At 40.9% G+C, this 27,666-nt stretch overlaps 1 protein-coding gene across 2 annotated transcripts; it reads right to left on the reverse strand.

The window, feature by feature from the left end:
• Positions 1 to 6,776: 6,776 nt before the first annotated feature.
• Positions 6,777 to 21,494, reverse strand: LOC309374990 (uncharacterized protein C16orf46 homolog). Of its 2 annotated transcripts, none has more exons than XM_081920326.1 (4): positions 21,236 to 21,494; positions 17,797 to 18,042; positions 12,144 to 12,812; positions 6,777 to 7,685 (listed from the first exon to the last, which is right to left on the reverse strand). In XM_081920326.1, exons 2-4 carry the CDS (start codon positions 18,004 to 18,006, stop codon positions 6,990 to 6,992), a joined length of 1,575 nt encoding a protein of 524 aa, XP_081776452.1. In that variant the 5' UTR covers positions 18,007 to 18,042; positions 21,236 to 21,494; the 3' UTR covers positions 6,777 to 6,989. The 2 variants fall into 2 exon arrangements, with proteins under 2 accessions (XP_081776452.1, XP_081776451.1); XM_081920325.1 differs by having other exon boundaries at positions 11,703 to 12,812.
• Positions 21,495 to 27,666: the final 6,172 nt, after the last annotated feature.

Here is a 27,666-nt window from a genome sequence, read left to right on the forward strand (position 1 = left end):
AATCAAACATGGAATTGTGCTGTAGGTGTTTGTTTGTTTTTTAATGGACCAAAACCTAGTTTTCTTTAAATTCTGGGTCATTCCCCAAATCCTGAAAATGGAGCTCTTCTCTTTTTTCTTCTTGTTTTTGGAGTTCATCGTTGCAATTCAGCTCTACAGGGGTTACATCATGGTTGTGCCCAAGAATTCCTACAGATTCACGCTTCCGCATGTTACCGTGACATAGGCTAACAATTTGGCAGGAATGTGCCCTACATACTTGCAGCAGCTTGTTGCTTGCTAGAAAACCAACCAAAGTACAGAACAAGTTTTCTCTCTCTCTCTCTCTCTCTCTCTCTCTCTCTCTCTCTCTCTCTGTGTGTGTGTGTGTGTGTGTCTCATCTGGCTTCTAATCCATATAAATTTAGTAAGACTTCATACTTGCGACTGTGGGTAGGTGGACAACTGAATATTGACATCACCATGCTAAGAAAAATGTGCAGCAGTACACTTTGGATTCTGTACAACTAAACTATACTCAAACTAGGATTACTAAAATTAATCTAATTTAGCCATGTCCATTAATTTTGGTTGGTCTGCTCAGTGTATGACTAATGTTGAATACAACCCAACAAGTTTAACATGGGTAAATCCTTGTTGATCGTGGATTCAATTTTCTTGAAACAATGTTAGTAGCCTGTAAGACGTTTAGTTTGGAATTAAGCTCAATGGCTTGCAAAAATCTATATTAAGTAAAGAAAAGAAAGGAAGGCACCAGTGCAGAAATGAGAGAGGATACTTCAAATATACACTTGGATATATGTTATTTAATTCAGTGTATTTTGTGTCAGCAACTCCTCAGAGCTGCTGGTTTTCATTGCCTCTGAAAAGGGATTATTGACTAAAATTTCCAATGTACCTTTTTTTCTTTTTAATCTGTCCTAAGAGCTTATGTCAAACAATACTTTGGAAACATAGCTGCAAGGCAAACTATGAGTACGCCGTGAGTTCCTATCTGCTCAGGACAAAATTACTAGGAAGCTCTTCTACCAAGTGATAAAGGAAATTGTTCATCAAAATAGCAGATGGCATGTGTTCAGCTACAGCTTTTACCTGCTGTTGAACATAAAGTTCTGTTTGTGCTTGAATTCTTTAAATTCATGTTGAGCCCTCAGCTCCTCCAAGAACAACTTATCTTTCAAAGAGCAAAAAAACTTAAGGCTAGGATGGAGGATCTGTGGTCCTCCAGATGTTCCTGGGCTACAACTGTTATCATCTCTAACAATTGTCCTTACTGGCTGAGGCTGATGGGAGTTGGGAGTTCAGCAGCATCTGGAGAGCACCATGTTCAGTGGTAGGGCCTGTTGTTGTCTTTGTATAGTGCTGCTAATGGTCTGTCAGCATAGTCCCATCACTTCCACACTGATTTTGTGTCTTACCTTCTAACTCTTACCCAAAATACTCTGTGCAGAGTCTAAAGTGTTAGCAACTGCTCAGTGTTATCTGTTGATGTTCTTCTATTTCCGTTTTTTGTTTATTGAAGAGAATATCCTACACTGGATATTTGCAATCTTCATTATTGTATGCAGGGTTTATTTTTTCTCTCTCCAAGCATTTATTCCGCAGAATTGAGCATCTATTTCCCAATGAGCCTTGGATAAGCATTTGGAAGAAGAACTCTCAACTGGGTCCTGTACGTATATAACACTTTGGTATGCACCAGCTGATTGCTTCAGCCAAAGAGTGGCAAACAGCTTCCAGGTTGATGCAGGTTACACACTGTTCTTCAATCAATCTCTAGATTGATGCTGTTTAACAAGCGATGAAGCCTAAATGATGCAGTTTGGTCAGAGTCCCAGGCAGCAGTGAAGTAATGACATCACTAGGGTGCACTCTTTATGTATCATGCAAGTTGTTTTGATCTAAGGTCCATTGCCAGTCAGGAGTGGCAGGAGTGTTATTCCTCCATGGTCACACAAATTATTTATTATTATTTATTATTTGATTTATTACTTGCCCTTCCACCATAAGATCCCAGGTTGGTTCACAACAATTTAAAATACATTAAAAAGATGGCACTCCAGAAATTTAACTATACTCTTGTTGGGATGTAACTAAAAAGTCCCTTATCCCACTGAAGCTTAGTGCTTCCAGTGCAAAGCTAGTGTCATCCGGCTTGCTGTGGTATACAGCTTGGTACTTGCAGTTCAGAATGTAGTAGCCTAGGTGCACTTTTGATTAAAGTGTCCATGGGCACCTTGAAGTGGGTTTGAATTGTTGTTGCGTATCTGTGGTCAGGGTGTTCAGGCACTAATATGAGTATGTATATTAAGCTTTTCCACAAACAAAACAGGCAGCTGTTCTGGGTCCCCCACACCTTAAACAAAGTCCCACTAATGCAGTGGAGATCATGTTGGTATATAATTGCCTTCTTAAGTTGATGTGATTGTCTTTAAGCAGCTACTTATAGATGGGTACTGCCAGTGCCAGTAGTGCAGATTGACCTTTGGGCTCTATTCTGTTACTGGTATCTTATCCTACATAGGGTGCTTATGCAATAGCTCGCCTTGAACTGCTGCTGTGACTAAATCAATCCATGGATTTCTGCTTGTGGGAGAAGAAATGTTCCACACTCCTTGGACTCATAGAAGAAGACTTAAAAGCCATCCACAGCTCAGTGTACAAAACTACAGTAGCTTATTTTCTCCTCCAGGAATGGCAGATTCCTGCATGCCCCACCTTTGGCTATCTTCTTTCTTTAGTAGGAGATTCCAAGAATATATTTGCTATAGAGAGAAAATATTGACTCAGCCTAGTCATATTTGCAGAAAAGACCTGGTTTCTGAACACCTTTCACGTTCCTGGCATCCTTTTCAAGGAGATTTTGAGCCTGTCTTCAAAATGAATCTTGTAACATTTTGTTCTTTGTTTCTATTGATTGTTTCCCCCCACCATTTGATCAGAGCGATTGAACCAGAATGTTGCTCAGTTTGCAACTGTCTGCACACAATCCTTGTATTTGATTAATATGAGTTAATTAAAGGGAGTTTGGTGCATAAGCTACATCTTCTGCCTTTGGTTTTCCAATTCCATAGTATTTTCTAGCAATCAGGGTAACCTACCTGCTAATGAGGGAGAAGTAAACAGATTTGACTTTTTAAAGAATTGGTTTATATACAAGTGTTTAGCATGATTGTCATGACCTAGACACAGAGGGCCCACTTGTATGACACAATAGCTACAGGAAGGTAAGTTTCTGTCAGCATGAACCACCTGACCTGAATAGAGGTTGATACCACATATCCTCCTTCTGAGCTGGAGATTATCCCTTGTTAGATCTAAACCACCCAGCCTTCTGCAACCTATCAAACTTAGCATGTTGTTGTCAAAAGCAAACTAAGAATGTCCTGCTCAGCTTCTACATACAGTATTAATCTTCTACTTCATAGAAGGTGAAAGATGCTAATATACATACTGATATCTTAGTGTTTGTGTGACTAGCCCTGATTGCTATAGTACTAAGAAACAAGAAATGCCTTTCAATCTGCTGGACGCTGATATATACAGGCATGATCTTCCTTACAATCCCAAGTATAATACAGCATGCATGGTGCATATAGTCAGCTGACATTTACATCAGCTCTAACTTGAGTCCTGTCTTCTATAGGGAAACACTCATCCTTGAAATTCTTCACTTTTTCTTCAGTTAAGGGTTAAAATTAACTTGAACTAAAAACCAACCATATTTGTTTTTCGGCAACGATAATAAGGCAAGTACTACAAGTTACTACCCATCTCAGGCAAACAACAAGAAACTTTGACAAGCTGTTCCTCCCAGGGTTTGGTTGCTTCCTTTCTCACACCTGCTTCTAGAGGGCTTAGTTGTCTTTTTTGAGCGCCTGAAAACAGGGCCTAACACTCACTGTGCTGGGTGAGTTGCTTAGTATCATTTTAGAAAGTAAAATAACTCGTTCACAATCACTGTACAGTAGCCTTTGCCAACCTGGTGCCTTCCAGATGTTCCCATAAGCCCTAGCCAACACAGCCAGGTTGGCAAAGGCAGCGTTAGAGGTTACCTGTGGCAGTAGATGCACCCAGGATATTTGCCTGTCATTGTAGCTGGATTGAGATGGATGAAAGAGTAAAAGAGGATGAGCAGGCAGGAAATAGACAACCACCTCTTAATTGTTTGCAAAGCTTATATTAACATTTAAAGGAACATTCTTGAATATCATTTTGCACCACGAAATAGCACTAGTCTGCTTAATGGATATTTCTAAACTTGAAAACAAAAAACCTGAGTTGCAGAGCTTAGTCTTACTAAGTGATGTCTTACTCTTGTTGGATCAAAGTATGGTATTTCATTTCATTATGCTTGCTAATTTTCAAGAAAAATTCTAGGTGTGCATACATACACACACATGCTTCACATCTGACTGCAGATTGAGATGGCGTACACAGACACTGGAAATGAAACTCTGTGAACCTCTGCATGCTTTATGGGGATTTGGGTTTTTGGAGGTTGGGGACTTGTTTCTGACTAAATGTAGGATTGCACTGTGAATAAACATGTGTCTAGGCTGTGTATGGGCTGCAGATGGGAACACGTATGCTTGATTACACCTTAACCCCCCTGCATTTTTTTTTAATTTCCCTAATACCTAGTTTTCCATATAGAAAATAAGAGGGAATCCTTTTGTATGGAGGAGCATTCAATAATGTGAGCCCCCACCTGCAGCCTAAGCATGGGTATACCATGTCATTGAACAATACCAGTGAACTAAGGCATTTTGTCCACTGCAAGTTGCCTGAAATGCGAAAATGAGTAAATACACACAGTTTATCTATTAAAGGGACAAGGGTTGTATCAGAACCTTGGCATGTAGATGAAACATCTGAATTCCACCGTATTAAATTCCAGCATCGATCATGTATATCATTGAACATTTTCTGTATCCAATTCTTGCACTTTATGGAGTTTTTGCAAGGAAACAATACAGTGCTGTTGTTTCCTAGCCTCAAGAGAATGACTTCCATTTCATCACTGAGGGGGTAAGGAGCAGATGGGCTGGAGGAATCCTGAATAAAAATGAAACTGTGGCCTGTTACCTTTAAGAGGAGGTTGTCATATGATTACGGTTTTAATATCTGGCTGGAAAATCTCATTCTCGTTTGCAGCTGCAATTTTCATTACACCCTCCTTTCTGCCATGTTTAGGGACGGAGTCGTCCTCTTTTTCTAGGGGTTTCCCCCCTCTCATTTGTGCCCACTTTGTTAAAGATCAAATTTATCTACTACAGTTAAATCTGTTATTCTTTATGGAGCCACAAGCCTCCTTTTTCTCCTCCAATGCATACGTATTCTCTTCAGGCAGCTAATCAAGATGAAATGCCAAAGAGCACATTAATCTTACACGTGCACGCAATGACAATTTAGACCAACATGCAAGTGCACAGTTTCCTCTGCTTTCAGACAGTAAAATGGTAGAACTGACTCTTCTCTGTCCATTAGGTGTTTGCACACACTACTGCATGCATAGAACTGCAAATACTGTGAGCTTTAAATAAATGAACTCTTTGTCTTGAATAAAAATGTTCAGGTTAAGGGCCTACCTGTATATATAATGAAACACATTTATGTCACAAAGATGAACAAATAAATGTCTTTCTGCCTTAACTCACCAGTTTTTTCCCCTGCCTCTTGTTTTACACTAAATGGTTACTTGAACACTTTGCCATTTCATTCCTCTATTGAAAAGAAATAGTTGGGTCTAGAAAGCGGATTATACTGTGAAATAGAAACGCAATGTCACACTTTTCACTAGCCCCCATCAAATCGCTGTAGTGCAATAGCCTTTGGCTGTGTGGATGGAGATAGCATTTCTTTTTTATTCCTTGCCTGAAAACCAAAGTAGTGATAAAGGGTATGGTCTTGCCCTGATGCAAGGGCTTTGCAAATGATGGGGCGTGACTGCAGGAGATGTAGCCGTGCTGGCATTCTTTTCCCAGGGCTATGCAAGCGTGGCTATGGTTTAATATGGGGTGGCCAACAGTTCTGAATGCAGGGGATGCATTCTGTGGGGGAAAGGTGGTCAGAGGCCGCATAACGGCAGTAGGCAAGGCTGGAGCCAACGGATAGCCCACCCCTTTTTCCTCACAGCTTTTCCCCATTTCATCAACCATTCCTCCTCACATAAGCCAACCCCTTCCATCCTTACACACAACAGACATGCTTCCATCCAGTCTCAAATACACACATACACAAACCCTCTCTTACCAGCTATTCTTCCTCTCTTCCATTCTGTTTTTCTGTTCGTTTCTCTGTCGTTCATCATGTTATTTTATCACTTAGTTGCTATTTTTGCCTCCCTCTCCATCTACTCTTCTTTCCCCTCACTTGTGCTATGCCCCTCCACCTCTGCATCCACAACCCCATCCATGCACTCAAAAGTAAATGAAAGGCTTGCTGTATACAGCCTTCAAATCTCCCTCAGCACTTCCTCTTTGTAACTGTGATCCTGTGCTTCGCCACCTTGATCCTTCCCTGATCACAAAGCGCCACGATAGACAAGCATGCTAAGCTGCTGTGTCTGGGGCTGACCCTCACATACTTTTCTGTCTCCAGCAGCAGCAAGAGCCAATCTGGAGAATGTAGGACCTACAAGGGCACTCTGAATTATAGCAACCTCCTAGAACCAAAATAGCCTCACAAACCAAGAGTACCCCTTACGTCCCAGCTCTTTGGCCTCACTGGTTTAAAATTAGTCACTGCCAATTAATTGAGATGATCAGTCCTGCTGAGTTAAAGCTCATTCCTTATTATTAATGCAATTGCCCTTGCTACTATCACAATTTTACAAGGGCAGCACAAACCATGCAGGTGTTTGTATTGCATTTAGAATAGCAATGATTTGGAATGGAAGACAGCTTGAATGTAATCTTAATTCAATGCAAAGGAAAAAGTCAAACAGCTTTGAAGACGAGACAAAATAGCTGAGCACCATGGACAAGTCAAAGGGCGATACATGATTTTTGTATTTGCTTTTTCACCGTATTATTCATACCAACTTTTTTTTCACTCTTCTGCTTTACTTTTTTAATTACGTGGCTATAGGAGACTGCGTCCGTGCTGTCCTCTTCCTCAGTTCTCTTGACTGCCGTTGCTTCATGCTTTGAAGGAGGCTCCAGATGCAAATTGATTACATTGCCTTCGTCTGGTCTGAAGACCAAAAATGCATTTAAGGTTATACAGCTCAAGTTGTTAGGAGGATTGCCGTGGATTACTCTGGGCAGGCCAATCTCATTATATTTTAGGATGTCAGGTTCTGTCTGCCGTTGTGAGTACTTGATTTCATATTCCTTTATTGGCAAGCTCCTTTTTTCACCTAGGAATGTTTGGATAGAATCTAATTTCCCTCTCTTTCTGTCTCCCTCGGCATGGGCTGTCATCATTGGGACATAGTTGTATGGTTTGATGCACGAAACTTCAATCTTTTTGTTGCTTGAAACTGGTTCTCCTTCAGTAAATTTGCCGTCCATTTTTTCTCTCTCTCTTGCCAACTGTGTTACCCAGGCCATGTTTTTCTTATTAGCAGGCACCGTATTCTGGTGAGAGATGCTTGAGACTGTTTTGGTTACTCTTGGTTTCTTGGTCTCTTTTTGGATCTTACAGCATGTGAAAGGAGTAGCTCTCCCCCAGCCTTGTTCCTGGAAGGAAAGAAGGGAGGGGAAAAGATGGTGCCTTTAAATTCAGAGTCTTGCAGCCACACCAAAAACGTGAATCTTTCACTTTCACAAAAAACACTTAATATAATGAATTTCACCAAACCTCTATACAAAACTTGTAGTGAATTTTGGCCAAATTCTTCTTAAACTTTTCAATGTCATATTAGGTAACTTTTCCATGCTCTCTAGTACTTTCATTTGAAAAATGAGAATTTTCCACTAAATGTTATATTGGATATGTCCTGCTGGTGATGATTTATTGAACCAAGTTAGTAATGAAATCCTATAAAAAGACCCAATGTCAGCCCTCTGGGGGCCACTTGCCAAAGTGGCAAAAGTGTAAAAGCAGGTGTAGTCCTTTTTTAAAGGATACATCGGTGTGGGAGTCCCGGGAGAATCACCAAAAAATATTCTGGTATAAATGAATCACAGTAGGGTGTCCACAGAACTGGTCAAGTTTTTTAAAATGGATATAAATTCAGGAGGGTCTTGGGGTGCATTTGCCAGGGGTGGGGAGGAATCAAATGATTATTTGTATCTAAAGAAGGCTCTATATTTTTAAAGCTGAATGATTATTAAATTCTGCTGTAGTCTCACATTCTTTGTGATGTACATTATCCATGCTGTTATCTCCCTATTTTTCCACATTTGATATAATGGTGATTTAAAAAAAAAATACTCAAGTGTTTAAAAGAAAATCAATAGTATTTTTTTAAAAAAAACCACAATTTTTTAAAAAAGAATGAAATCACAGCTAAATTCCACACTGTTATCATTGACAAAGTCCACAGAAGAACTAAGAAAAAAACTGTTAAATATATATGCTATTTTAAAAGCTAGTTAGCAATACACACTTGTGTTAGTATGTAATGCTACATACATTTACTTGTGTATGTAATCCTATATACACTTATTTTGGAGCATGCACCATTGAGTATTGGATTGCGGCATCTGTTCTCTTTGTACAGGGCAGAAAAGGGGAGTTAAAACAAAGGGCATGACCCAACCAACGCTAAGAAACTTTTAAAGTCTCTACTTATTTTCAGTTAGCGTTCTGAACATGCTTAAATCTTTCCCACTGAAATCAGTGGAGTATGCAGCCTGGCCCTGGACATACCTACCCAGAGGTGGGCCCCACTGTGTTCAAGGAGGGGAACTGGAGTCCAGCCGTCTCCGGAGGGCCACAGCCTTCCCCCCACACCACACCCTCGACTAAGTAATACAAAATTCATACTTTGTTCATTGTAATGCCAAATTGCTTTTTGAAGCTTTCCTAACTGCAGCATCAGGAAGCATGACTTGTAAGTACTATCAAGCATAGCTTTTCAGTTCACTAACTTGGTTTAGCTGGTAAGTAACAAGATCAATCATTTTAGATTCGCTGAAAAGTAGCTGCTATTTATTTTGGTTCACTCATCAATGGAATCATTAGAAAAGCAACTTCAAGGTTATTTATGCTCACAAAGAATTAAAATTTATTGACATTTTTATTCTGCTTGTAATTCTGAAAAATGAAAACATATATTAATTGGTCCTTAAGTATGACATGTTATTTTCTGTAGAGCCATTATTTCACAAGGTACAAGTCTACATAGGTGAAGACTGACAACCATTTAACTACATATCTGTATTTTGTATGAGAGGTAAAACTTTCATCCACTTGGCCTAACAGGATCACACACGTAACTGACTCAGCAAGTGGTTACAGCTATAGCATGGTTAAGCAACCACTTTGTAAACGACTACTTGTATCCATCCATTATCCAAAACTTTGCTTAAGCCCTGTTTTGTTTTATTTTAAACTGGGGCACAGAGTTTCACAATTCTTAGCAGTAAATGTGATGTGCAATGAGGGTAGCAGGAAGCCCTTCAACAGTGTTCAGTAAAACCAGCATTTCTACAGAAGTGGTAGTAGGAGCAAGAGGAAGGGTTAAGTCTAGCAGCCAACCCAAGAAAAGGCAGTTCAAATTAACAGTTTATAATGGTTCAAGCAATTGTGTCTCCTATAACGGGTGGTGGTGAGGAATTGACACCATTTAATTGGTGGTTCACCTCAAAAATCTTTGCCCTACACTTGTAGAAACAGGTGTGGCTTCTTAAATATATTGCATGTTTCATAGAATCATAGAGTTGGAAGAGACCACAAGGGCCATCGAGTCCAACCCCCTGCCAAGCAGGAAACACCATCAGAGCACTCCTGATATATGGTTGTCAAGCCTCTGCTTAAAGACCTCCAAAGAAGAAGACTCCAACACACTCCTTGGCAGCAAATTCCACTGTCAAACAGGGTTTGTTACAATATTTCTGTCAGTCACTGTTTTAATCCCCTTTTTGTAGGCACTGATGAATCCTAAAAAAATGGTCATGCTATTGAACACTTTTGCTTTAAATAATTTCACGCCTGTTTTAAGAACAAGAAAGGAAGTTCATTTTTTCAACTAGCCTACTGTGTTCTTGCATGAGGTTTATGCACATGAATTCCTGATGAGAGCCTTTGCTACCATTACCAAAACCAAAAGGAAAAGGCCACTCAGCTCTCAGATTTTTTTTGCATAAGAACTTAAAATATTTAGTTCAAGGATTACGATCAGTTTATGTGCAAACTTGTTTGTTTGAAACTAAAAAGAATTTGGCAAGATTTTATAATAAAACTAATTGAACAAGTTTCTGTACAGTTGATCAAATATAAGTGGATTCCATGAATCATGGGTGAGTGACATTGGGACTCTTGCAATTGGATATCCAGAAATGTCATTACCTTCCTGCTACTCCAAATGCATCAGATAAGGTGTAGGATAATTATGGCAGATGTTGACAGGAAAATCTCTTGGATTGAAATACTGAGGAACATGCTGTCACTGTGCATACAGAAAAGTATTTTATTGAAGCTATCTAGATTATAAAGCAATGTGAGTTACCTAATTTTCCAGAGGGGGACAAGTCCTAGCTAACATAAATCAAGAAGTATATACAGTCAATTCTACACACACAAATATAACTAAATATTAACTTTGCTTCCTTAGTCTTATCTACACATTGTTTGAACATTAAACATAAAAGAAAACTTTAAAAATAAACTTTTTACAACATCTAAAAACAGCTAAGGCTTTGCACAAATTGGAGGGCGCTTGAAAATAGTACATCATTGTGGCAGAGACTACGCAGACAATTTTTAGTACTTTTCTAGGTTCCATACGGTGAAACACTTGGTCTAGGCCTGTACAACTGTACAACTCATTGAGATAAATATAGCTCATGAGCAACTTAGTCTGGCCTGACAGATATTTGACAGCCTTCTATTGCCATACTTGACAGAGAGCAAAAACAGGCATTGTGGCTATGTATGGCTCGATGACTTCCAAATTGTACGGGCTTAATTTAGGCAAAATCTGATCCCTTGCCCATCTGATCTGAGTTTGGTGCAGTAGTTCAAGTATTCCTTGAGAAGACAAACTACACAGGTCATGGTGCTTCTGTAGTGGTCCTTCCCAAGCAAAAGGACTAATAAGAACAAAACAGAACGAAGTAGCTTGCATTTACCATACATACAGTAGGGATTGGAAGTACTGAAACGCTATGCCCAATTTTCTAAATAAGAACTAGCTAGGTGTACTTTTAAAGACAAAAATTTTTCGTCAAACTGGGGGCATCATCCAGGCAATGCACATTAAGGCTCATCTCTGAGAGCCTGAGTCTACACTGTAGACTCTATTAGGTCAACTAAACATATTTAAGGATCTACTGAAACCATTATCATATTGTAAGAGCTAATTAATTGGTATTTTAATTTTGTACAAAAATGAGTGGCAGTCAACTCTATTCAAAATAGCACCTATGCAAATTAACAAATCTGCCCAGTCTGCTTTACAATGACTTTTCAGTATTTTTTCTCATTATACAGAGTGCTCCAAACAAATCCATGAATAGCCCAACAAGAAATTACAATTTTAAAAGTCAGGTCAGCCTAAAGGGCAATGCAGCTATTGCAACACGGCTGACCGTTAAGGAAGGGAATAGTCCAGAAAGCAGAGGGATCTCCTGTGTTTTTGACTCATTTCCTTGTTTGGTTCCAGTGTGACTCCTGCTTCTGGTGCAAGGGTCTTGCATCTCATTAGCTTTGTTGATTCGCGCTCCTTTTGTATGCAGAAAATGCATGCTGTTGAGATGATTGTGTCTTCGCAGTGCAATTGAATTAGACATGGTTGCCATTTTTGTATCTGGTGCAAATGCACAATGCCAGTAGCAACGATCTGGGTTTCTTGAGATGAATGAAGTCTTGGAAAGCCTTGAGTCAAAAGAGGCTATTTCATGCATTTTTATTTGCTCCTTCACTGCATTACACATTGTGTCTATTCTTTTTTCACTCTTTTGCTCTTTGGTTTTAAAAACCTGACCACAGCAACTTGTCTCGGAAACAGCATGGAATGATTTTTCACTTGCCTGGGAAGTAACAGTCTTGCTTTTCTTTGCTGAAGGATCCAGGGTGGTTTTGAAAGTTGCATCTTTCAGAGGTGGTAGTACTAATGATGGCTTAACAGTAGCAGTTTCAGTGCCAACGTGATTACATATGGGAGGCTCGTAGCCTTTTGTGTCTTTGTATTTCACAGTTTCCAGAGTTTTGGGTTTTCCTGTAGTCAGTATACTATACTCCTTTATTGGCACTGTTCTCTTTTCTCCTTGGAAGAGAGGACTGTCTTTCATTAGAAAAAATCTCCTTTCACTTAAAGTAGCTTGAGCATCCTTTAAGGACACTTTTTTCTTTTCTCCTTGGGATGTCTGACCAGAATATATTTTGCCATAACAGTTTTCCTTTTTAGAGTCTTCTGTTGCAGAAGAGTCTATGGTTGCACTCTGTAAAAGCAGAGTCTGGTGTTTTTCTGGAATACGATCTGTGGCAGCACATGTACTTAATTTGAAATCAGTTTTCAATGGTTCTGTACCCTTGGGGTCTTGTTCCAAACTTTTGTCAATAACTTGATTCAGATCTAAGCAGTAAAGGCATCCACTGACAGACTGGCATCCACTGACAGACTCACTTGTCTTTGCTTTTCTAGCTTTCTTCTGTAGCTGAAGATAAGCAAATGGGGCTGTTTTGCCCCAGCCTTGGACCTGAGAGCAAAATGATGTGAATATAAGTTAGTATTTTAAGCAGCAGAGCAACTAGATTTACTGGTAATCTCTTGCTAATTTTAACTGTGAACCAATATGCAGGAAAAGATATTATCTGCTCAAAAAAAGTGTAATTGAAATGAGGTTCCTAGACCATTTTAAAATAATGCCCCATTATCAAGAAAGTCAGATAAGACTGTTGAGCAAACCTTAAATGAGTCATAGTTTAGTACTAAACAAGAAGGTCCAGCACAAGTCAACTCCCGACTTTTGTTTCATACCAGTCTACTTAAATAACAAAGCTGTGCATATCATACTACGGCTAATTTTTAGTCTCAAATGGGAGGACCAAAAGCTATTATTCATGTTCTTAATGCTTTCTTTAGAGCTCTTCACTAACACAGCATTCCTACCAATGGGACAGCAGAAGGCAGAGGATTTGAATAACTCAAAGACATTTTACTGGGCACATGGTAGCAAAACAAAAAGGTGGAAAGCATGTTGCTCTTTTTTTATTTATCCTTTCTAAGTGCTTGTCTTCTAAGTTTTTATTATTTCTTTCCTAATGTTTCCAGTAGAAAGGAAAATACATATGTCAGTTCCAAGGCTGACATTTATTTATCTCAATTTATTTATTGGGCAGGGGTGGAGTCAGGGATATGGAAAGGATTTAGATCCAAACCAACCCCTTTCTTTGCTCCAACCAACATTTGAACTCTGACATTGGTAAGACAAATGGCCACAGTGACTTCCACAGTGGCTGGAAGAGGCCTTATGAGGTTCTCCACCCTCAACTTGGAGATTTGAAACATCCAATGGCCCCCTGGCACACCCTCCTAGGGACAATGAGATTCTAGCCTCAGTACTGAATTTATTTTTTTAAGTAATAGAAAGTATAAAATATTTTATAGAAGAAAGGAAGAGACTTGCTTTTTTAAAAAGCAGACAATGGGCTAAAGCAATTATCTGTACTTCAATGCTCCACAGACACACTATACTATACTATACTATACTATACTATACTATACTATACTATACTATACTATACTATACTATACTATACTATACTTCAGTGCACAACTGGAAGTGCTTTACCTCTAGAAAACACAAGTTACTTTTCTCCAGAACAGCCCCATTGCCAGTAGTAGGAAGTCAGCACAACAAGTGTTCTGATCAATCCTTTCAGGGTTTTTTAAAAAAATAGTGAATATTATATCTACCATGAACTTCTCAGAGCACCTTACAGTAAACTCACAAGTTATTTTCAATTCAGTTTTAAGGACAAGTCCTCCTAAGGCAGTGTACCATCACATTTAAACCAGTATCATAAAACCACACCACAATTAATATAAACAAAAACAGAATAGAGCACATGAAACAAAAGCCAGCAACACCATCCCCCTCTGAAGCCAATTAAGTTCTTATGGGAGGGAGATCCAAAGATGCAGGACTATCACTGAAAAGGCCCTGTACTTGGTGTCCAGAAATCTGATTGGTCTACCTGTAAAGACAGTCATAAATAGAAAGAACTTTAACCAAAGCAAAAAAAGTCTGAATAATCTATGCCACGCGAAACACTGAAGCATGGTGGCATTGCTAGCATGGAGTCCTATGTACCATACAAAAGCCAAAATAGGTACCATCACAGCAGCCAGGCTGAGCTCTTGTAAACAAACCCTTAGGTTATGTTAGCTTTGCTTCTTGGAACAGTTATGGTTCTGAAAGCTGCCACCTACTACTCTGTCAGCACAAATGCCTTCCACAGTAACTTCTCCAGTGGTGCCTGTTATGAGCCCTCGGATTACAAGAGGGAAAGCTGGATCATGCACTCCTGACTATGTGAAAGTGTTCTTCAAGGACAGCTTTGCTGTTTGGTCAATAATTCCTGGTCTACTGGAGTAACGTAAACTACATCCTCATGCCCATGACAGACAACCACTGCAGAGTAGCCTACTGCCACATTCCTGATTATGACAAAACCAGACCACACTATGGCAAACTCCTTCAGAGATGATCCAGTCCAATTTTTTTGCTCTGAATCAGGTTGCAATATCTCCTAACTAGAATCTTAGTTAATAGAACTGAATTTTTATTGTTTTGAAATTGTTATACTTGCTCTGCTACATTGTAAGCTGTTTTAAAAATGTCTTTTGCCTCGAAAAGTAGGATATAAAACAGGCAAAGGACACCCAGAGAAGGGTCTCTGAAGAGAATCTCAGCATTCAGGCAGCTAGTTGTGGCTTCTCAGTAGTCTTCTAAGGCATCCCTTTCCATCTAAGTCTGGATAGGTCAGTTGATTAGAGCATGATAATGCCAAGGTTGCAGGTTCGATCCCCTTATGGGACAGCTGCATATTCCTGCTTTGTAGGGGGTTGGACTAGATGATCCTCAGGGTCCCTTCCAACACTATGATTCTATGAAGACATTGCATTAGCTCAACATAAGAGAGTCATCAAGAGGGGGGGTGAAAACTGGCATAGCAGCTGAAACTGGCAGAAAGTGCTTCATGCAACATCTCACTTGGGCATCCAGATATAAGAACAGATCTAAACAAATCTCCAAGCTCTGCACTTAATTCTTCAAGGAAATGCAAAACCACCCAAAATAGACTCAATGTATCAAGCTAAACTACTTATAAACCAATTATAATCAGTACCTCCATCTTGTCTGGATTGAGCTTCAGTTAGTTAGCATGCATCCAGTTCATGCAACCCAGCCAGATGGACAGGGTATAAATAATAAATTTATTATTATTATTATTATTATTATTATTATTATTACTCATTTCAGACATCAGTTCATCTTATCCACCACCACTTCTGAATTTTACAAGAAAATGTCAGCAGCATACGGATGGCACCTAACTCCAGGATCCCAAAGGACCTCGGGATTTTCAAACAGAAGAGATTCTAAACAGCATAAGAGACAAAATAAATCCCTGCATAATACATTAGTGATAATCTCTCAGCACCACATTCTGAAAATGGCTCTCCACATAGGAACTGAAGCACAATGTCCCAGGAAATATACACCAGAATAATATCATAACTGATGGTAACAAAACCTGCTGAGAAATTTAGCGAAAATAGCAGGGTTGCAATCAGGGTTGTGATAATTACCTGCTAGATAACTTTTATTCACAAATGAGAAATTAGCAACCAATAGATGGAACAGCCTGCAGAGAAGGTACATATCTGCTTCCTTCAAGGTGGCTCGGATTGCTCACTCTCACAAGAAAGCATCACTAGGCCTTGCTGGTCATTCTCTTCCCCCAACACTTGCAAGGTGTTATAAACTAGGAAATGCAAAGCATGTATACAAGGAAAAGATGGACTCTGGATGAAGCCACTGGCATGACTGCAGCCCTAAAAATAAGTACCATGTGGACATAGCCACAGGGCTTCTTAATTTAGATACAGAATTCAGGACACAAAGCAGAGCTCAAAAAATGTAGTAAACATGAGCCTAAAAATAGAGTAACAATGGCATGGCAGTAGGAAGAAAAGCTTTGACATTTGCTTCACAATCCAAAATACAAGAAAACTGTAAAAGTAATTACACAATTAACTGCAGTCATATGAAGACTTACTTGGGCATAAGCCCCAGTAAATGCAGGCCGACTTCTTTCCATGCATAGCGCCAGCTGCACATCTTTAAAATGACATATAATGGGAAAGTGTAGAGTACCCTGAGCAAAGAATTAAATTATTGCTACATATACTAACCTGAACCAAATCACAAATACTATCATTATAATAATTTCATCAAAAGCATTGTCTAATTTAAGGATTATCTTTTATGTAAATTTTGGAACCCAACACCACTGACTTTAGTTTGGACAGGGTGAAATTATTAATACCTATAATTTATTTTTATTAATTCCTTTGTAAATAGATCAACAAGATTCTTGCCATTCCTTAAAGATTAACACGTTTATCATGGCATAGGTTTTTATGGATTAAAGCTCGGTCTATCTCCCAGATGTTTTTATCACGCTAAATGGACTTAACGTGTCACAAGAGTTTTGTTTTTAAATATTTTCTTTAAAATAATTTTATCCCACATTTGAGTATATAAACTTTCTAAGCAGCTAAGAAAGTTTAAGAACTACAATACATACCATAAGAATGTCAACAAACGTACCCAGCAGCAAAGGAAGTGTTAAAACAATTAAAAATTCAGGAGAATACAGTTGTATCAACCTCATTCTAAAGGCTAAGAGTAGGTGCCAGTCAATTTGTCCCTGGAGAAAATCTTCCAAAACCAGGATACTACTATCTGATTGCCACCCACTTTCCATCTGAAAGTGGAAGCACCCAAAGCAAGGCCCCTGATTAATGTCTTAAAAATCAAGCAGGTTCATATAGGAGCAGTCAAGCCTTCAGATACTTTGGTCCGAAGCCATATGAGACTTTATATGATAAAACCTGTCACAACCAGTATCTTGGAAAATCCTTGGAATCAAATTAGAAGCCACAGAAAATTGGCAAGCTACATTCCAAGTGGCTTGTTCCAGTCAACAGTTTGGTTGCCATATTCTGAAGTAATTGAAGATAACAAATAGTTTACAAAGTCCTCTCCAAGTCCACTAGAGTAGTCGGATTTTCCACAGCATATATGGACAAGGCAAAGCTAACTCTGTCTAGGCAGGGCCATAGGTAGTATTGCAACTTAAGGTGAGGGAAGGTGCATGCATCCACAGCTGCAACATTTATATTGAAAAGATTCAGCAAGAGAGACCTGTATAACTAAACGAACTTCTGCAACGGTATCACCTGATGGATTTGAAACCGAGGATATAATTCTTATTTTCATCAGAATGCACATTTGAACACAAGATGCTTCAACTGATACTACATTTGAACCAGCCCCTAGGAGACAAGTGGTGCCCATTTATAAACTACACTATATTATAGCAGATTCTTTTTAATGGATAATTTGTGACTGAGAGTATAAATGTTCACAACATAAAATTCTTACTCACAGCTTCCTCCCATCCTGTTCCATTAGTACAATCCAAGGACCTTTCCTCTTGTTCATTTATGCTGTTACTGATGCTTAGAAGGGTGTAAATCTGATTCCTCTCCCGCCTCTCATTTGGGTAGGTGCAGCGCAATTCTGTTTCCACAATTCTTGTATTTCCAGCGACTCTTTCAGACTCTATTTCATTTTGCTTCTGTTCAGAGGAAGTCATTACACTTGCTGACTCTGCAGGTTACACGCGCTCTGCCTGTGTTTTAAGGATTTTTAAAAACAAAATAATAATACTGCAGTTAGACAATTTATTTTATAATAGCATGAATGAAACAAAATTGGTATGTTTCTTTTTTTACTGATCAGCTGTTGCTGGGTGATAACAAGTGATTTTACCTCTAAAATCCTTTAACAGAATACAAGGACATGTCTTTTGCCTCGAAAAGTAGGATATAAAACAGGCAAAGGACACCCAGAGAAGGGTCTTCCTATGGGAAGACATTGGTGCTGACTCAGGAACTGCATAGCAGCTCTGGATCACAGCACCTACATTATTTCTAGACTTGTATGATAAAGAAGGGATTGAATAAAATTTTGTTTTGAGATTGGAGCTATGATGGTAAGCATTCCTTATTCTTATCTCACCCCTTCTAGCCTAGAAAAAAGGAGCAGGTATTATTCCTCTCTACCCAGGGCTAATTTCTCAACTCTGCAGCCAAGCTGAATGATGCCCAGGGAAAATCAATCCTGCCCAGCCTCCACTCCTGAAAAGTTTTCCAAATCTAAGTCAGGGGACACTCAGATTTCTTTTTGGAGCCCTTGGAATTCAACTAGCCAAGAGCCAAATATCCACTCCTTGTTCTCCAAGCCCCAAACCCACAAATTACTCAGTAGTGAAAACCAGGTGCCAGATTTAGACAAAAGCCTACCATAAGAAGCCACAGCAATAGATAAAGACAAATACTTTATTAAGAGACCACAAGACTAAAATAGAATCCTTTTCATGCTAAAAATTACAATTTAAGAAACAAAAAAAATTTGGGACCTCAGGTACAGACCAAAAAGAACAGCATTAACTTGCCTCACCCTACCACCAACCCCATAGTCACAGATCCCACCAGCAAGCTACATCCAGGTCGTTGCAACACAATCCTTCATCTGAATGCCCCCCCCCCAATAAATCAAAGGCTACTTTTTAATACCAAAAAGCCTGGTTACAAGGCAGATTTTTGCCAATCACAGCCTAGGGCCTAGTTTTCCCAACAATAGATAATGTACATACTGGAAAACTATCCAGCTGCTACTACAAAGTTCATTTTTGCACCATTTCTACGACCTTGAGCAGGGGTAAGGAAGGCTTACCAGGCATGTGCCGGATCACTCCTGCGGAAATCCTCCGTGGGCCAGGCCGGTGCAATGCAAGAAATCATGTCTGTGCATGCCTGTGGTGCCAGAAATCGCTTCTGCACATGCCAAGAGGCCGAAAATCACGCCTGCACAGACGCTATTTCCAGCATCTGTGCATGCGCAGAAACGATTTCCGGAGCCACGGAAGAGAGTCCCCGTACTGTGTCAGTTTAGCACAGTGCGCAGGGCTTGCCAAGTGGCCGGCTCGTGGGCCTGTTAAACAGCCTTTGTGGGCTGCTTCCGGCCCATGGGCCTTAGGTTGCCGACCCCTGACCTTGAGCAATCTGGCAGAAGCTCTCCACACTGGTGGCACATTATATTAATTAACTGTGACCTTTCCCTCAGAAAGACTACACCCAGTAGCCCAAGATGCTTCAAATAGATCAAAGAAATGGGGATTTATTTACAGATATCATCCCTATACAGTGGTACCTCGGAAGTCAAACGGAATCTGTTCTGAAAGTCCGTTCAACTTCCAAAACGCTCAGAAACCAAGGCGTGGCTTCCGATTGGCTGCAGGAAGCTTCTGCAGCCAATCAGAAGCCGCGGAAGCCCCTTCGGATATTCGGGTTCCAAAGAACATTCACAAAACAGAACACTCACTTCCGTGTTTGCGGAGTTTGGGAGCCAAAACGTTCAACTCACAAGACGTATGGGATCCAAGCTACGACTGTATTACTTTGTCCCCATCTTACAAAAAAATCCTGTGGTTTGATGTGGGTGTAAGTTGGGTGTGTGGATGTTAATGCTCCAGCCCACTGCCAAGACTGGACTAGCCACACAAACTGGCACAAGTTCCCTGAGTATCGCCCATCAGCTATATGTGCCCCTGAGGAACAGTAAGGTTGTCCACCCCTGCCTTAGAATGAAAGCAGACATCAGTTCTAAAGTGTGATGGAAACCTGTTTCCTAAAGTCCAGTGAAAAGACTGCATTGCTAGGCATTTGTCTTCAATGAAGAGAAGAGCATTAAAATTTTCACCACCTTACATAATGCTTGTGTCTGCAAAGTGTTTTATTAGTTTTGGGGATGTTTTGCCTGGATCTGAGCACTGACAGTTCTTATGTGAAATGGGTAGGCCCAAAAATGTTGCGTACCCTGCAGTATAATGAATTGCTGCCTTCACCCTTAGCTTCACCTGTCCTTCCCTACTTCCCCCTTACAGTACGTTCTTCCTTCCCATAATTTAATACCATTTCATATTCTTTTAGAAGACTATTCCTCCCTCAGTTACACTGTTGTTCAGAAAACAAGCTGTCAAGTGTTCTCACAGCAACCATGTCCATAGTTCAGCCCCTCATTTCAGAACATGCTGACATGTCCCAGTAACTGCAGGAGGTGGAAGGCAGTGACTGTGCACGGTCAGGGGCACCCTTGTCTTAAAGCACCAGTTACCTATGGGAAGACATTGGGGCTGGTCAGGAGCACCCTTCTCTTTAAAAATCCCAGTTGTGTATGGCTAGCCCAGTGTTTCCCAAACTTGGATCTCCAGCTGTTTTTGGACTACAACTCCCACTATCCCTAGCTCGCAGAAACAGTGGTCAGGGATGATGAGAACTGCAGTTCAAAAACAGCTGGAGACCCGAATTTGGGAAACACTGGGCTAGCCCAACCTTTCTCAACCTTGGGTCCACAGATGTTGTTGGACTACAACACCCAGCATTCTTAGCCAGCAAGACCAATGGGCAAGGATGAGGGGAGTTGTAGTACAACATCTGTGGACCCAAGGTTGAGAAAGGTTGGGCTGGACCAGTGTTTCCCAAACTTGGGTCTCCAGCTGTTTTTGAACTACAATCCCCATCATCCCTGACCACTGGTCCTGCTAGCTAGGGATGCTGGGAGTTGTAGTCCAAAGACAGATGGTGACCAAGTTTGGGAAACACTCGGGGCAGAGTAAGAGTTCCAGTTACTTTGTGGGGGCGCTCTGCACGCGCTCAGAGGTCCCTCGCCTCGCCTTGCTTTCCCTCACTGTCCCCGTGGCGTGGCTCCAGTGCCGTCCCGGGTCCTCCGCCCGTTCCCCTCCTCTGCCCCCTCGGACTCACCCCATAATAAGGCCTCCTTTTGGCGTTCCTCGTGCCCCTTCCTCCTCCCCCCGCAAGTCTTGTGACCCGCCTCAGCCTCCTCCTCCTCCGCCTGCCAGTCCCCCACGCGGGACCCAGAGAGGGAAGGAGGGGAACACGGCGACGAGGGCACACCGACGGACGGACCAGGGGGTTGAGCGGCGGCGCTGGCGCTGCTCTTGGAGGTGGGTGGGGCCTCCGCTGCGCTCACAGTCCCCTCGCCGCCCCGCGCCTCTGTCGCCGTCACCGCCCGCCCCCTCCCGCCTCAAAGCCGTTGCCCCGGGTGACGGGAGCGGTCGTTGTGAGGGAGGGGAGGAAGGCGCGGCGCGAGGGCGGGAAAGGGGCGGGGCCAAGGGGAGGCGGCGATTGTTTAGGAAGCCAGGCCTGAGGGGGAGAAGCAGCGAACAAGGGCGGGGCGAGAGGGGCTCATGACCAGTATTATCCCTTGCATTTATATCCCATTTTTTTCCTCCATGGGATTCAAGGTGGGCCACACGGTTCGCTCTCATTTAATCCTCACAACAGCCCTGCGAGGTGGTTGGGCTGGTTACTGGCCCGAGCAAAGTCACCCAGCGTGTGATTTCCGTGTGGTCGAGTTGGGATTTTGGACACCAGTCTATCATGTTATCCTATCATGTTATCCTACATGATAACAGACCGTTACACCAGACTGGCTCTCAGCATCAGCATCATCCCATAAGCTCTGCAAGTTGAAAGCTAGCACATCAAGAAATGAGCCAAAATAGAACATTAAGATAAAGAGTCCCTCCATCATCATGATCTTGGCCATAGCTGTCAACCTTCCCTTTTTTTGCGGGAAATTCCCTTATTCCAACGCTGCTTCCCGCTGCTATCCCGGATTGTTAGATATCCCGTAGACTGTCCCTGGGACAGGTGAGACTGCTGATCCCTTATTTTCGAGGCTGCTAATCCCTTATTTTCAAATCTGGAAGTTGACAGCTATGATCTTGGCCAGACTCTGCGTGTAACACTACTAGACCAATGGTCCTTCTTGGTCGAGAGTTGTTGGGAGAGGGAGCTTTGCAGCAGCCAGAGGGAAAGGAGAGCTTAGCTCTTCCCCTGGCAACTGTTAGCCCCATAAAACTGCCCCTCCCTGCTCCGCATCAGAAGTCTGAACATGTGCTTCCATCGGAAACACAGATGGGACAGGCCACACATGCAACAAAATTCAGCTTCAAAAATGTATTGCTACTAGCAGCGAGGGTCAAAAGAGTCACTTCTTTAGCAATTTTCCGCTATGTCGAGATAATTCGTCACCTGGGAGTAAACATGTCAGTTCAGCTTCCTATGTGGGTGACTCATACAGTGAGCACAGTGCACTCAGAAGAAATCAGAAAAGTGTGTTATGAGGTGTACGTTTGAACCCACATCATGTCTATGAAGCCAGCAATACCCTACTGAGAGAAATGAAGCCTTTTGCGTGAAGTCAGGACATGTGTCTTTTTAAAATGCATATATACCTTTCACCCATATACTCAGCTAAGAACTAGTCACACCAGGAAGTATAAACATATTAGTTTATTACATAGAAACAAAAGACAGTGGGTATATGGGTATTGCTTTGGACAGCAAGTTTTACAGTTATGCAGGCGGCCAATATGATTCATAGTCACACACCTTAGTCTTAAAAAGAGTTCCCAGCTATCCAAAAACCTGGAGAGAGAGAAAAAGATTCACACTAAAGAGAAATTAAAGAAATTAAAATAAGAGTTGGAAGTATAACTGATCTTATGAGCAAGTGTAGTGCAAAGTCAAGAATTTGATACCTGTGCCTTCTGACAGGCCACATTCACACCATACATTTAAAGCAGTGATATAACTTTAAACAGTCATGGCTTCCCACGAATAATTCTGGGAGCTGCAGTTTGTTAAGGGTCCTAAGAATTGTTAGGAGACCCCTATTTCCCACGCACAGCTATGATCCCCAGTGTATCCTATGGGAAAATAAATAATGAATAATAATTTTATTATTTATACCCCACCCATCTGTCTGGGTTTCCCCAGGCACTCTGGGTGGCTTATAGAAGAAGAAGAGTTTGGATTTGATTTCCTGCTTTATCACTACCCTAAGGAGTCTCAAAGAGACTCACAATCTCTTTTCCCTCCCTTCCCCACAACAAACACTCTTTGAGGCAAGCAAAGCTGAGAGACTTCAGAGAAGTGTGATTGGCCCAAGGTCAACCAGCAGCTGCATGTGGAGGAGCGGAGATGTGAACCCGGTTTACCAGATTACGTCTACTGATCTTAACCACTACACTGCATATATTAGATATACAGTGGTACCTCGGGTCACATACACTTCAGGTTACATACGCTTCAGTTACAGACACCGCTAACCCAGAAATAGTACCTCGGGTTAAGAACTTTGCTTCAGGATGAGAACAGAAATCACGCAGCAGCGGCGCGGCAGCAGCGGGAGGACTGAGACCATTAGCTAAAGTGGTGCTTCAGGTTAAGAACAGCTTCAGGTTAAGAACGGACTTCCAGAATGAATTATGCACGTAAGGAATTATGCAGTGAGGGAACCAGCAGAAGACCCTTGGAGGAGGACCTCAGCGTCTCGGCTGAGCGATGGGGGTGGAGATGCTCCTTCAGGTATACTGGTGCCGAGACCATTTAGAAAAAGCCACGACTGTTTTAAGTCATACTTTAAATGTGTGGTGTGAAGTCACCTTGGGCTCTTCCTCAGAATCCTACGCCAGCAAGGAAACAAATCTCTCACCTGTTCCTTTGGTCTGCAGTCAAGTAAAGGTAAGTAGCAAAGGAAGAGTGGTTGGAGCTGTTTGCTTGGGGTTTAAGTATACTTCGATCAAACCTAACTTCTATGGGAAGGGAAGGGGCTTACCTAGTGAGTGAGTAACAGAACACCAAAACCTTTGAACTGTTGTTTGTACATATCTTCTGGTTTACTACTACCTTCCTGAGACACAAGTTTGAAATGAAGAGGACACAACCTTTATCTTTACAGTTCCTGGATCATAAATTTAATCTTAAAAGAGATAATTGTCTGTAGGAAATCTGGTTCCTGCTTATAGAAGGTTTATAACTAGATATTTATGGCATATACAAAGTTAGGTTTATATCGTTACAAAGTTTAAGGTAAGAATTCACATACCAGTAACTGTAATAAGAGTCCATGAGCATGTTTTATTTTTATAAGAGGTTTGAAAATTCAGAAAGAAAATTGTCCTTTGTCCTTTGAACGTCTTACCAAAAATGGAGTGATCTATTCATGATCACAAAACTGGCTTACAATTTAGAAGTGTCTGGTCAATAAAGGTGCTAAACATGTTTCTGTGACGGAGAGTGACTATCATATATTCCCAGTGCTCAGTCCTTCAGTTTTCAAATATTTTCTTTTCTGCTATGAACTTTTATAAACGGTTATGAACAGGTGTGTTCTGCAATAAGGTCATTTCAGTGAACATGAACATGACTGTTATTTACACAGCAGAAAGGGTGTTTCTTGTTTTAATCAAAGCAGTGTGACATAATCAAAAGTGAAGTGAGACCATTTAAACCTCCTTGGCTCATCTGTAGATTTTTCTTTTTAAAATCCTGCATGTCTGTCTAAGCAGGAACAAGCCCTAGAGGAAAATGATAATCACCACACTAAGGGCATGAACACATGACTGCAGTGAAGAAACAGAGTGACTCAGGAAACTCTGAAAGAAGTGCCTTCATATTCCCCTGAGCTAAAGATACGTATTATCAAAACAAAGAATGTATTGTAGTCGTTTTTTATTTATTTATCATTTTTATAGTATGCCCTTCATCCAAAGGTTGCAGGGTGGAAATGCATACAATTGAAACCAGAAGTTAAACAATAATATTTTAAGAAGCCAACATAAATTATGTGTAAACAAAACAGCAGCAGCAATTGTAAAAAATCTAGTCCAGTGTACTTCACCCTTCCCCAAAAGCCTGAACAAAGAAATGCATCTTCACCCAACAAAAAAGCAAGAGCAATGTCATGGTGAGATGCAGTTCAGAAGAGAGGTCATTCCAGAGGCAGGGAGCCAGCACTAAGAAAGCACACTTAGTCCCCATCCCATGGATCTCACTGGGTGAGGAGATCACCACCAGGGCTTCCACTAGAGATATTTGGGCACAGGCAGGGTGATACGTTCTTTCAGAAACTCGGGATTTAAGTTTGTCACAACCCTTGAATCCAGCAGCAATCCAGACACAAGAGTCAGAGGCTACTGAGGCATCAGATGAGGAGACCAACCAAGTTGAAGGCTCTGACTGGAGGTCAGGAGACCTCTGCACCAAGGAGGTCAGATAGGAGCCTTCAGAAGAATATCCAGGACCATCAGAGACACTAGATGTTGAGGCAGGATTCTGGCAGGCACCTTCCCTTCAGCCTGGGGAACCAAATGGCTCCCACAGTACCTCAATGCTCCAGCAGGACAGGGTGCTCACAAGGCAGAAGGTGATGGAAGGGTGGAGAAGGGCAGATTAGAGGGCTGGTCCTTTAAGAATCTCAAGCCTCTAAAAGTGGGCAAAAAGGTTGTCTGGAGGCAGAGGCTTAGAAGGCCCCAGTGTGTTCTCGGCTTCTGTCAGAAGTTCAGAATAAGTCACCGACTCGGGTCTATCAGTGGTTCTGCAACCTGCCTTGCTCCATGGGAGTGGGTGTCAGGCCAAAACACAACAAATGTAATCTACTGCAGACTGCTTTCTCTGCTACACTAATGTTTGTCTCACAAATAAACTATGCTTTCTACCCACCCACCCACCCTGCAAAAAAAAAATTCCATTTTCTACATGAGGGCCCTAGCTCTATGTGCCTACATGAAGTGAGCAGGGACAAAGAGCAGGTACTTCACTGCCATTGAAGTTATAAAATCACTACGCCAAAGTCCGAAGTCACACAGTTCTTGTGATTGTCTTTCAGAAAGGCCATGAAACTCAGATCTTTCCCAAAAATCTCTGACAAAGTGGGCATTTCTGATTCTGCAAGAGCACTGCTACAGAATGCACCACTTTTGGCTGTTGCCATTTATGTAATTTTAAATTGTGTTTTGCTAATATTGTGTTATTTTGTTGGAAGTCATCTCAAACTTTTTAAAAGAAAGATACAAATGTTCTAAATTGTGTGTGTGTGTCTTTCAAATAGTTATACACAGAGATTACCTTTTCTAAATTATTTATCCAGTTATAGAGGTTTGGAAACAGTGTATCTGACATTGCTCAAGAATTCTGAGAAACTAAAAAAATCAGTGCAGTTTTGAAGTCTGTAGTTAAAAGCAATGGTTTAGAAACATTCAGTCCATCATCTTGAATCAAAATGGCATCCAATCATACCCAAACATAGAACAAAATCTGCTCCTTGATCACAGACATTATCATGCTAAATTTGGTAATGATGGTTTAAAAGGTGTCCAAATGCATAGAGAACAGATGAATGGAAAAAACTACTTTCTGAAACAAATAGATACAAGAACTGAGAGAATCTTTGTCACAGAAATTTGGCAACATCCCTTCCCTCCCCGCCCCCAAAATACAGAAGGAAAAACATAATTACACTTACTTAGTCCTCTCTCCTTCTATATTTATCCAAATTACAGTGCAAGTAAGAGACGGGGGGGGGGGGCTTTATTAACTAATTCTGAAATATTTTAACATGCTTTAAAAGCTGCTTCTTTTCTACATATATTGCAATTCATCTTCTGACATAAACACTAACATTAGAGTTTAGTGGTTTACACAAGATAGCAGCTTTGTAAATGATCTGGAATTCATTAAAAATTGACCATGTTTCTCAGTGTTTGAATAAGGATAACCAATTGTTTACAAAAACCCAATTAGTTTAATTAAGTATTGTATTGATGTTTGGCACCTTAGGATGCAAAATGCTTTGCCAGATAATGGATTCCACACTTTCAGCAAGCGTGCCTTGCTTAGAATGAGAAGTCCCCAAGGAACACTGCTCTTTCTGCCAAAGTATGTGGACATAAAAGAGTTTTCAGACATAAACCGTTGGCTATGCTTTATCTGAGGATGCATAATTTTTACATGAGCTATCACAGGCATCTAATAATCCTAAGAACCTCTGATTGCAAATTGCTCTCCTGAGCGCTGAAAGGATGACCCTTTTTACAAAAAGTGCAGAGATTTTCCAGATAGCTTCTCCACAAGCAGCTTAATAGCCACCATATCAGAGAGTTAGATACCATCACCTGCTGAATAAAGAGCAGTTCAACTCTACCATGGTTAAAAGGCCCAAGGTGTGATGCGGGATAATATAGGTTGTATAGACTCCCCTTTGATCAAACCACACAAGCTGTACTTTAAACAAATGTTTGTTTTATTAACAGAATATATAGAATATCTAGAACATGAAATTGTATTAAAATAAACAAAACAAAAAAAAGGTACTTCTCACATGG

This window comes from Podarcis melisellensis (genome assembly GCF_964234715.1).
Source record: "Podarcis melisellensis genome assembly, chromosome: 8".
In the NCBI taxonomy this organism is placed as follows: Eukaryota; Metazoa; Chordata; class Lepidosauria; order Squamata; family Lacertidae; genus Podarcis; species Podarcis melisellensis.

What these genes read in the sequence shown, in the direction of transcription:
- LOC309374990 (XM_081920325.1), bottom strand. Translation starts at nt 18,006, where the DNA reads ATGACTTCCTCTGAACAGAAGCAAAATGAAATAGAGTCTGAAAGAGTC. An exon ending in GAACAGGATGGGAGGAAGCT is followed by an intron (nt 12,813 to 17,796) that starts GTGAGTAAGAAT and finishes TTTTGCTCTCAG; the next exon opens with GTCCAAGGCTGGGGCAAAAC. An exon ending in GACTATTCCCTTCCTTAACG is followed by an intron (nt 7,686 to 11,702) that starts GTCAGCCGTGTT and finishes CTTTCCTTCCAG; the next exon opens with GAACAAGGCTGGGGGAGAGC.